Here is a 12420-nt window from a genome sequence, read left to right as displayed (position 1 = left end):
AAAATATTATCTAATAAAATTATTGTACGTTTTTACTATATTTAATAATTATTATATTATATAACAAGGAATAGCATAGTCTAATGATAAAGAAAGCATGTAATAATAAAAAAAACTTTGATTTAAATCTTATTTTTATCAATTTTAAAATTTATGCTTTAGCAATTTAATTGAACCAATTTTTATTAAATTTGACAAGTTCTTACCAGTTTTTAATATTAAAAATTATACATTAAAAATTTAAAAATTATCCGGGCCAACTTGCTTTTCACTAAAAATATAAGTAAAGTATTGTTTTTGTTCTCAACGTTTGGAGTAAGTCTCAAAGTTGTCCCTAACGTTTGAATCGTCCTATTTAAGTCCCTAACGTTTCAAAATTGGCTCAATGTTGTCTTGCCGTTAGAAATCTGTTAACGAAATTGACGGCGGGACAAAATTGAGACAATTTTGAAACGTTAGGGACTTAAATAAGACGAACATGTTGGAAACAAAAACGATACATAGAAATAAATTTTAATTTTATTCTTCACTAATATCAATCTTTTACAGTACATAGTTATTCAATTATTTTTTAATCACATTTAAGTAAATTACACTTAATTACACTGCTTTGATTCTAAATAAATTGATTTTTTTATAATTTTACTTTTAAAGATTTTACTCATCATGAAATGTTTGTAAAATGAATAGAATCACATTACTTTATTGTATATGTATAATTTTTTCCCCACAAATTTATGTACTAGTCATTCTACACACATTTTTTGATGGGTAGAAATTTTTTAAGAGTGAAATTATAAAAAATAAATTTATTTAGAATAAAGTTAATGTGATTAAATATAATTTATTTAGATGTGATTAAAAAATAATTGAATAACTATGTACCGTAAAAAATTGATATTATTGAAAGTAAAATTAAAATTTATTTATATGTATCATTTTTGTCCCCAACGTGTTCATCCTATTTAAGTTCCTAACATTTCAAAATCGTCTCAATTTTGTCCTACCGTCAATTCCGTTAATAGATTTCTAATGGCAGGACAACATTGAATCAATTTTGAAACATTAGGGACTTAAATAGGACGATTCAAACGTTAGGAATAAATTTAAAACTTACCCCAAACGTTGCGGACAAAAACGATACTTTACTCCTAAAAATATTAATCTTCTAATATTTTTTATAAATTAGATTCACAAAATTGAAACGCACCTATTATCCTAATGTATAATTTTTGTTTTTAAATTTATATGATTATGAATTTTTATTTGTTTTGGAGATAGATCATTAATATGTGTTTAAGAAGATATTTTTTCTTTCTAGAATGAAAAAGTAAAATGGTAATCTTATTATGTTTAAGAATCTAATTATTAGAAAATTACATTATGCTGACTTTGAAAATTAAAAAGATCAAAAATTCGTTTCAAGTGCAATTGTATCAACTTGAGGAGCAAGGAATATGAATTTTTTGAAATTAGTTGGAACAAAAATAATTGTGAGAAATTTTCTAAATATAAACTGCCTCTAACTAAGTTAATTGGATTTAGTAGATTTTAGAATTACTTGAAGATTAGACTTTTTTTTTCGTTTAAATTTTAAATATAATAGTAGATTTAAATTTGATTTGTCGTTAGAATTTATTAAAAAAAATTATTTGATTTTGATTTGTTTAATAGTATTTTTAAGATTTTAAAATTACAATCAAAGTTTATCTAATCTATAAAGATCAAATTTTATTTAAATTAATTAATAAATTTTTGGTGTTTAATATTTAAATCTAATAATCTAATCTAATAAGATCAAATATGACTTAAATTAGTTAGTTAGGATTATTTTGTGTCATAGATTTCATTTATTTTCAGATTTTATAATTTTATTTTAGAAAGATTTGACCTATTTTTAAAATCATCATTTAGGATCTACTTAAGCAAATTTGTGATAAATAAATTTTATGGGTGCTATTATGCACAAATTTTTTTATCTTTCGTTCTAATATTTTCTTATCAAAAAGTTTTTAGTTATTACAAAAAATAAAAAATATCCTTCTCTTTTTTATTTATCAAATATATATTTTTTCATGAAATTAAAATTACATATATTTTAGCCTATTTTATTAAAATATTGATTCATAATCATTATAATTACATATAAATGAATGAAAATATATTAGTTAATTCAAATAATAATAATAATATAAATATATATTATTGTAATAAATTTTATTTAATTTTAATATTAATATTTTTTCTAAATAATTAAAATAATAAAATAAACAATAACTTAAAAAAGTAAATTGACTATATCAAATTTATAAATGCCAAAATTATTATTTCCCTCGTTATTATTTTTTGTTAAAACTTACAATCAAACGGCTGTTATTGCTCGAGTCTTGTAATATACATGAGTCATGAGGGGAAACAATTAAATGGCAAATACGACAAAGTAGGATCTTGCTACAGACAGGAAAATGGAGTTGGAATCTCACCGAGGTGCCTAAATTGACACACCAAATTGATAAAAAGAAATCATTTTTGGAATAATGAAATTGCATTAAGCAGCGGTATCAACTTGTTGCAAATTAATTTTAGAATGGGAAAGAAAGTGGTGTAACACATCGTTTTTGGGTCATGGTGGATTTTACAAAAAGTTGTTGAATTTAATGAATAAGACTAATGTTAAAAATGATCCTAAGATTTTTATAGAGTGAACTTTGGTTGGATTAAATTAAGAAATTGTATGTTATAGGGTTGCATATCACTATTATACAACAATGACAAATTTAGTTTGGCCATTAAAGTAAAAAATAATAATAACTTATAATAATTTAGTACTTTTCAGATATAATTTTTTAAGAATTTTTAAAGAACAAAGTTTGAGAGTAAAACAAAATTTAAAGTTGTAGATTTCAAAAAGAATCATATAAAATGATATAAAAAGAAGAGTTCTTTTAATTCTATCTTTAATTTTTTTAAAGATTAATTATAAAAGAATTTATTAAGTGCACTGTAAATAAAAAATAGATATAAATTGAAAATAATTAAAATTTGGTATAAATTAAGAAATAGATATAAATTGATTCCTAAAAAAAGTAGTTGCAAATTTTAAAAATAATCATATAAAATTATTTTTACTTTTTTATTTATCAATTATTTTCGGAAGTTCTTTTCCTTAATGGAAAATAGGTGATAAATTGAAATAGAGGCGTAGCCTCATAATAAGGAAGAGGACAATAACCCCGTAAATTTTAATTTTTTTATATAAATTTTAATTTAATTCCCTTAAAACTTTTATTTTAATTCTATTGTATGATAAATTAATTTTTTATTTCTCTTTAATATTTCACCCAGTTTCGTCCCTCAATTGAAAGTAATTAAAAAAAGTCTAACCTATTTCATTGTTACACTAGAGGGGGTTTTTTTATTTTTTTGGGATAAGATCATAAATTAAGCTTTTGCAAGCAATAAGAGGCAGAAACTAAAGTTCTATGTGATGGATGAGTTGAGAAACGTTGTAGTTTATGCTACTATTCTTACATATGATGATATGAAACACAACGCAAACTTAATATTAATTTGAAAGAAGATATTGTGTTTCTTATTTTGTACGTACCTTCTGTTTATTGCAGAGGTGGATGGTCCTACCATTCTTCTGATAAGGAGAAACGAGTGAGAGGAGAGATATTAGGGCTTTGTTAGAATATGAAACTTGAGACAAGTTTAATGACAATGATGAAGCATCAGAGATCAAACATACTTTTATATTGCTAATTGTATTGGGATATCCATTTAGGATAAAAAATGGATATCCATTTATTATTAGGATATTTATTTATTTGTTTATTAGTCTAAAACTCTAAATTGATTTTGTTATTATTTAACTAAAAAAATTATTTTAAAATAAAATAATAAATAAATTAATAAATCATTAATACAATAAAAATTATAAAATATATTATTGTTATAATATAAAATAGTTTAATAGTTAATACATTGATATCTAAAATTTGCTATTCGATTTTACTTATTTGCAGATCAAATAATTGAAATCGATTTGATAAATTTACAGATTAGGTCATATGTGTAAATTTTAAATCGAATACAAATAAATACTCTAAATCATGCGTATTGGATCTAAATTTGCATAAAATTATTTTCTTCGTTTTAATTGTAGGAAGCTAAGCAATGCAATATATAATGCTCTTATAATTTCGGAAATTTGAGTAATTAAATTTATTCTTTCTTTTAATAAATAGAATTGTCAAAGTTTAAATCTGTATCATTCTCCCAACAAATTAAACTAAGCTGCTTACCTTTTATTCCACAACTTATCAGTCCAATGCTGGTAAAATTAATTTAATAATTTAAATCAGTTCAATTATTAACATTTATTTAATTAATCTGACATAACCTCGATCATCACAACCGAGTGTTTATATATATGTCACTCATCACTACCTACAACATGTTCACAATTACCAAAGTAATACAATACAATAAAGTTGGCAGCCGCCGCGAACCAAGAAATATGAGAAATTATATTAAAAAAATGCTTTAGTGCTTATAAAAGTTTACTTAATCTATTTAAGGATAAAAATAGAGTAAGATGAAATTCATCTCTCTATTTTTGAATTACAGGAGTAAATGTTAAAGGAGTTAATATTTAAAATGATTTTTGAAATTTGATTCAAAATTTAATTTAATTCTTAAGGTTTCAATTGATTCTAATTATATTTTAAAATTTTGGTTTGTGCTTTAATTTGATCATTTTGTTGTTTTCCGTCACTAGAAAGCTGATTTGGTAATTTTGGTTGACACCTGTCACCATAATAGTTAGATGACGTAGTGAAATGTTTGAATTCATCAATTTAACTTCTAAAAATTTCAAATAAATCCTAACAGTTCTAATTTCTCCAAATCGCAAGAGTCTCTCCAAAAGTTGAGAAAGATGTTCGAGAGTAGCAATCAAGGCATAGCCGCACAGGTAGCTCTAGTAGAGCTAGTTCGCATGGTGGTTGAGTTAAGAATGCATACCGTGATAGAGGTGAGAAGGTTCCCATTGATACAATTGTGGGTCTTATTCTTTGATGATCTGGAAGTTCTTTGATTTCTCTTCCTCTAAATCTTTTGGGAGCTCTTTGTTAACAAAACAATTCAACTGAATCAGTCAAATATTATAAACGTTTTATTCTTGCTTGATACAATCAAAGCCATACATGGTTGAAAAGACTATATACCCTTTATCTTTAAATTTCACCTACAAGTACCAAGCAGTGAAAATTAAAATTTTTTCACTTTCACTCTACCCCCAACTTACTTTTTCTGTTGTCACTCAACAACTTTGTCACTTATGTCCAAGTACACAAAACTATAGCTTTTTTTATTTATTTCTTTCTTTTAAAAAAAAAATCTTTTTGAAATATGATTCAGTAAAAAGTTTTACCCAGAACTTAATCTAACAGCAAAAGTTTCAAACTTTAATATATCCACTTTAGTTGGTCATATAAGACAATAAATTTGATTAGATGAAGCTACAAACAAGTTTACACTACTCTTAATGTATTAAAATTAATTAACTTTAAAAAAAGAAAAATAATAAATAAAAAAAATTCAATAAGTATAAAGAATTACACTGTTATAGAACCTTGTAAGAGCAAGATTATGATATGCACTAGAAGCAATAGCAATAATTTTAAGTGTGTCTGTTTCTCCTCTATTAGGATAATCTATTAGGGTAATAAAGTGAAAAAAAATGAAAAACAAATTTTATGAAATAAAGCGAAAAAATAAAAAACAAACCTCATGCAACATTTTGCAAAAATCAGAGTATCGTATGTTGAGAGTAACAATTTTGTTACTAACCAGTTTTTGAAGAGATGGTGATTTTCAGACAATTAGTCTTCACAATGGGAGGAGGCAAAACAAGTAAGAAAAGCTTCAAGTTTTAGTTACAGCGACACCTATGGTTCTTCACAATGGGAGGAGGAGGAAACAGAAGAGTCAATTGGGAGTTTTATTTTGAGGTGGTTAACCCCTTTCTCATGTCACACTATGTCGTTTTTAAATAATTTAGACGCCAAGAGTTAAACGACGTTATTTTGATAGTGACAGATGTCAATCAAAATTGTCAGATTAGCTCTTCGATAACAAAAAACGACAAAAAAATTAAATTGAGGTGCGGGTCAAAATTTTAGAGTACAATTAAAATCAATTAAAATTTTAAAAATTAAATTAAGTCAAAAGTCAAATTTCATGAACCATTTTAAGTATTAACTCAAATGTTAAGTAACATAAAAGAGAAAAGAATGTATTGGGACTAACACCTACTTAATTGAATCACGAAAACAAAAAAGTTTAAAAGAAAAAAAATATTCATTAGGTATAATCCCAAACCCGAATCATTAGTACGAAATGGATACTATTTAAATTTTTTTATCATAAAAAGTTTTTAGTTATTACAAAAATAAAAAAATATCCTTCTCTTTTTTATTTATTAAATATATTTTTTTGAAATTAAAATTACATATATTTTAGCCTATTTTATTAAAATATTGATTCATAATCATTATAATTACATATAAATTAATGAAAATATATTAGTTAATTCAAATAATAATAATAATATAAATATATTTATTATTGTAATAATTTTTTTAATTTTAATATTTTATTATTGGAGTAAAGTGTATATTATTTTAATCTTAAAAAAAACAGTATATATTTTATAAATAGAAAAGGGAGGAGATGTTATTTTTTTTAATAGTTAAAATAATAAAATAAACAATAACTTAAAAAAATAAATTGACTATATCAAATTTATAAATGCCAATATTATTTCCCTCATTATTTTTAGTTAAAACTTACAATCAAACGGCTGTTATATATTGCTAGAGTCTTGTATTTATATACATGAGTCATGAGGGGAAACAATTAAATGGCAAATACGACAAAGTAGGATCCTTCTATGGACAGGAAAATGGAGTTGGAATCTCATCGAGGTGCCTGAACTGACACACCAAATTGATAAAAAGAAATCATTTCTGGAATAATGAAATTGAATTAAGCAGCGGTATCAACTTAGTCGCAAATTAATTTTAAAATAATTACTCAAATCAATCTCTAAAGATTTTAAAAATAAATATTTTAATTTTTTAAAAAATTTAATGTATAAAAATATCTTTAAGGTTTTACTCTAATAAATAAATTAGTCTCCAATTTATTTTTTAATTGAATAATTACTCATATATCATATCAATTTCTAAAAATTTTAAAAATAAATATTTTAGTCTCCTAAAAAAATTAATATATAAATCAATCTTAACGTTTTTTTTCGTCAGACACTTATGAGGATGACTCGCGACTAATACTCTCGGTTATTTTTTATTGGGGTTGAACTAGTAACAACCATATCAAAATTTGATTAAGAGAATTATTTGTTGGTATAGGACTATACTATGATATGATTTGATTTTCTATTAATGAAATTCTAGACCAACAATAGTTTTCCTATCAATAAGCTTTAAATCAATACTCCAAAACCAGTTGGTTTAGGGTATTAGATGTTGAAGCACTCCTTAGGATTTACTTTCTCAAGCCTCTTTCTTTGACACAAATCCACCACAAACATTTAACTAGGATAATAATTTTTTGAATTTTTGTTTCTTTCTTTTTCTTCCTAATAATTGATACTTAGAGCCTTGAACCTTGTTCTTTGTTTTTTTTCTTTTTGTTTTCTTTTGTTCCTACTTTTTAGATCAATAAATTTTTGAGAGTTTCTATAATATTTTTGTAAATTTTATTTCCTGTCTATGAGCTCCTATGCAAATTTTTACAACACATGAAGCCTCATTACATAATTACACAATTAAAACTTTCACTTCTGTTAATCTTTTGCTTGCCCCAAAATTTATAAAATTCTTTAATATTTTCTTTTAAAAGAATAATTTATTTGTTGTATTTTTGAGTATATTAGGTGCAAACAATTTTAAGAGTAAAGTGCAATGAGAAGCAATGAATCATGTTTATTAGGCTAGAAAAAAAATTAAATAGAATAGAGGTATAACCTGAACATTCAATCAAAATAACAAAACAAAAGCCAATCATGATTGCAATTAAATGTACTAGGAGCAAATAAGAAAAAAAGAAATATTACCACCTTGTAGTTTATCTTTATTGTTGTTGTCATTTTTCTCTTATTCTCTCCCTCCAACACCAAACCTAGAATGAGTGGTTGTCCTCAAGCAATAAGTAAGAACAGAGGTGCCGAGATTGTGAGTTAATCATGAATGTCTAGAAGGAAAAAAAAATATATATAAGTAATGCATGAATTTAAGCAAGCGAATTTAATGATAACAATGAAGGCCACAGAAACAAAGACATGGTGATTACACTAATAAGTGGTGTTGCATGATATATTGCATGAAAGATAAGTGGCAACACCAAATTTAGTGAGACACTTTCATTTGGAATTGATGCAAGTACCCAATACAGATTTGAAATTCAATTTGTTGCAAGGTAACACCAAACTTATTTTATGCAATCTCATGTCAATTTATTGGAGAAAAAATTAGGTAAAGAAAGAAACTATTCTGTGTTAATAACATAATCACCAAGAGATAGAGATGTCACGAATAGGGGCTTCTTGGTGAGGCATTAACACAAACAGTTAAATAGCAATAGAAAATAAAGAACAAAAACAATTAAATGAACAAAAGAAAAAATGTCTAATCTAAATAATCAATCAATTGATAGTTTTTAATCACAATTAATCCCCGACAACGGCGCCGAAAAGTTGATACAGAAAATTTTTTTTCCGCAATAACTACCGGCAAGTATACCGGATCGTATCAAGTAATAAAACTCACAAGAGTGAAGTCGATTCCACGAGAATTAAAGGATTAAGCAATCAATAGTTAATTGATTATTCTAGCTAGACAATCATAAGGAGATGATGAGTAAATAGAAAATCTAAATGACTTGAAAGTAAAAAAAAAAAATAATAAAGTGCAGGAAAGTAAATGACATAAATGTAAAAAGTAAGGATGTAAAGTACTAGAAAGTTAAATTGCAAGGAATGTAAAATACGGAAAATGTAAAATACTAAAAATTAAAGATAGAAAACATTAAGGATTGAAAATGTTGATTTCTCTTAAATCAACAAACCTCTTCTTCCTCATGTTCATGCATTGTTTAGATCTTTGACGGATCATAAGTAGTTAAGCTCCAAGGTCATGGTTACTCAACTTTTCTAGTCAATGATCAAATGCCAATTCCTTGATCGAATGGTCATGAAAAGAGATGAAGCTTAATTTCCAATCCAAAGCCACACAATTTATAAGACTCCAATTTCAAAGTGATTATATGTCACATATCAACTTTGAATCAAAATCAAACTCATTGTGAGAAGAAAGCTTCAAACTGAATTACTATGACTCTTAGACCAAGGTTATCATAGAATTCTAATAGATCCAATTTCTTTTCTGATGGAATTGAATCTTTGAAGAACAAAAGCTCTATCTTAAATAAACAAAACACAATTTCTAATCTCATACCACAACTCCTAAGACCCCAATATTAGAAAGGTTACATGTCACAATACCAACTCTAAATCAAGATCAAATTCATTAGGAGAAGAGAGTTCAAACTGAATTACTATGACTTCTAAGTCAAGATTATCATAAAAATTTAATAGATCTAATTGGATCTCTAAAGAAGAGAACTCTCTTCTATGTATGAAGATAGAATCAAGAAGAGAAGAAAATAAACATAAATTCAATTAAAATGCAACAGAGCTCCATTCCTAAATAACGATTAGAGACTCATTATATTTACAAGAGTGATATGGAAGAAATAGAAGAGAAGAGAAGTGTGGAAGGGAGGGGTTCGAAGACCCACTCCCAGTGGTGTGTGCCCAAGATGGTGTGTGTGTGTGTGTGTATGCGTGTATATGGGTCTTCTTCCGTATGGATCTCCTTGTGATGAAACTAAAGCCTATATATAGGCTATCTTAAATTACAAATTCAAAAGAAATTGAAAACAAATTACAATTACATAAAAATTAAATATTCTAGATGATTCTTATAATCTTGATTAGTTGACAATTGTGGGTTTGCTTACTTGAATGTTGAGTTGGATTTGGAGTGAATTTAATTGAACCAAAATGAAGCTCCATGAGGCATTTGGCATGTATGTGCGCTGGTTTGGGTGCTGGTTTATCGAGCACCTTTATATTGGGCGCTGATTTCACTTGTCACGCATACGTGTGACCTTCGTCGCAGGCGCTGAGTAAACAAGCGCCCATCTCAGCACCAGTTTGAGCGCCAGGAAGTCACTTTCAGGGACAAAAATCTTCATCCTCATGCGTACCTGTCGCCCACGCATACGCGTGGCCTTTGTTGTGGACTTTGAGTAAATGAGCGCTAAAGTCAGCATCAGGTCTCACTTCCAGGGACACAAATCTTCATCCTCACGCGTATGCGTCGTCCACGTATACGCGTGACCCTCAATTTTTCTATATAAAGTATCTAAGGCGCGGAGTTACTGAGCGCCCAACTCAGCATCATTCTCAGCGCTAGAGGTGCTCTTACTGGAAACTAGGTTACCCAGCACCACCTCCAGCGCCAAGTTGCTCCCAGGGTAACTCCCATTTTCATTCCAACTCCAAGTGCTCTGCATGCCTTTTCTTATTTTCCTATCAAGCATTCAAACATAGTGCATCAAAGTAATATACAAGATGGTTTAATATACTAAGTGTAATAATAATGTTTATAATCACAACTTCACTTAGTATTATCTATTGCATCATATTCACCTTGTATATTATGAAATAGCTACAATTTCAACTTATACTTGAAAATTTATTACATGCAGAAATATTTCAAGCAATCACTTATTTATTGACTAAATTTGTAAGATACGTAACTAAAAACTATAGAAATAACAAAACCACCAATGATGCACATGCATCAGAGTGCATTTTGGTAATTCAAAATGCATAATTGCAATATAATACCCTATTTAAATTCAAATATTAGATCTGTTACCTATGAAACTCAAATATGTATATTTACTAGAATACTCATATCCAGATTTTTTATTGGAATATTTTAGATTTGTCCTTAAGAAAGAGTTACAATTGAGATATGTTGTATTTATTTTGAGATATCATGTAATCCACTATTGATTTGCAACTAAATAATACTATGACGGAAAGAACGTAAGTGATATTACTTTGAATGATTAGTGACAAAGACCTCCTTTAAAAAATAGAATCCAAATTCTTTTTACTTCTATAGCTCTCATATTTTTGTATAGATGGAGGAATATTTTCTATGGAAGAAACAAATGCAAAATCTGATGAGCATGTCAGATTAAGAAAGCAAGAGGTTAAAAATTATCAATTTATATGAATTAATTTATGAATATATAAAAAACTTGTATTTATTCAAAAAGGTTACCTTTAGTTTATTTTTGTAGCAATTTTCTTTTTTTCCACTTCTTATCTCCCATCTTCTTTTACGTGTATTCTTAGTGCTTTTCAAATCCATGAAGTGTCAATGAAGGCAAGTTAATCTAGTTTTATTTTTGGTTCTTATTAATTTGCTATTACATAATTAGATCAAATTTGAGGAAGTCCTACAATTAATTACATATTCAAGATGCTCATAAAATACATGCAACAGTTCTGCAAAAGTCAACAAAATATTAATAGTAGAACTCAAAACTATTCAAAGAGAACTTAAAACTAAATACATCATCTAACTTCTGAAGCCATTAAAGTGCTGCCTCAATACATATTACTTAATATTAATATAACATACGAAAAAAATATTGCTACAAATTTTAAAGTATTAAGTAATTAAAGATAGACTTAGCAACCTTTTCTTTCAAATATTTCTTATTGAAAAGTTACTGTATCACTACTAGAAAACTAGTTATTACAGACGGATATTTCCGAGGGATTTTATCCCATGGAAATACAGACAGAATTTTAGAGGAATTTTTTGTCAAAAAATAAAAAAAAATGAATTAACATAAATTACAGACAGAAAAAAAATTCGTCGATAATTCTGTCAAAAAAATTAATTTTTTTCGTGAAAAATAGTTACAGACAAATTTTCCGTCTGTAATTAAATGGACAAAAACGGTACGTTTTGTTAAATTATTACAGACGGAAAAATCTATCTGTAATTTAAAAATTTCCGTAGGTAATATTGACTTAAACCTAAACGCTACTTCTATACCCTCGAGCTCCACAGTTACACTCCAAACGAGTTTCACAAGCAGCTTCAGACTCCATTCACACTCCAAATCTTGCTCCTTAGCGCCACATTCTTCCATCACCGCTGTTCCATAACCACAGTCATCCACTGCATTCTTCCATCATAAACACCTTTGGGACTTCCATCACACTCGTCGTTGTCAATC

The 12420-nt window shown here is 26.9% G+C and overlaps 1 protein-coding gene across 1 annotated transcript in view; it reads right to left on the bottom strand.

Annotated features, from left to right (window-relative positions):
- The window catches only part of LOC107494058 (secoisolariciresinol dehydrogenase-like), a 6198-nt gene extending 2455 nt beyond the window's left edge, over positions 1-3743 (bottom strand). The window contains exon 1 of the mRNA XM_016115090.3: positions 3608-3743. Coding sequence (XP_015970576.1) covers positions 3608-3642 — 35 coding nt within the window. The 5' untranslated portion in view covers positions 3643-3743. The remainder of the gene's footprint in view (positions 1-3607) is intronic.
- Positions 3744-12420: the final 8677 nt, after the last annotated feature.

This window comes from Arachis duranensis, chromosome 6, assembly GCF_000817695.3.
Source record: "Arachis duranensis cultivar V14167 chromosome 6, aradu.V14167.gnm2.J7QH, whole genome shotgun sequence".
Classification (NCBI taxonomy): Eukaryota; Viridiplantae; Streptophyta; class Magnoliopsida; order Fabales; family Fabaceae; genus Arachis; species Arachis duranensis.
This window is presented reverse-complemented; position numbering and strand designations above follow the sequence as displayed.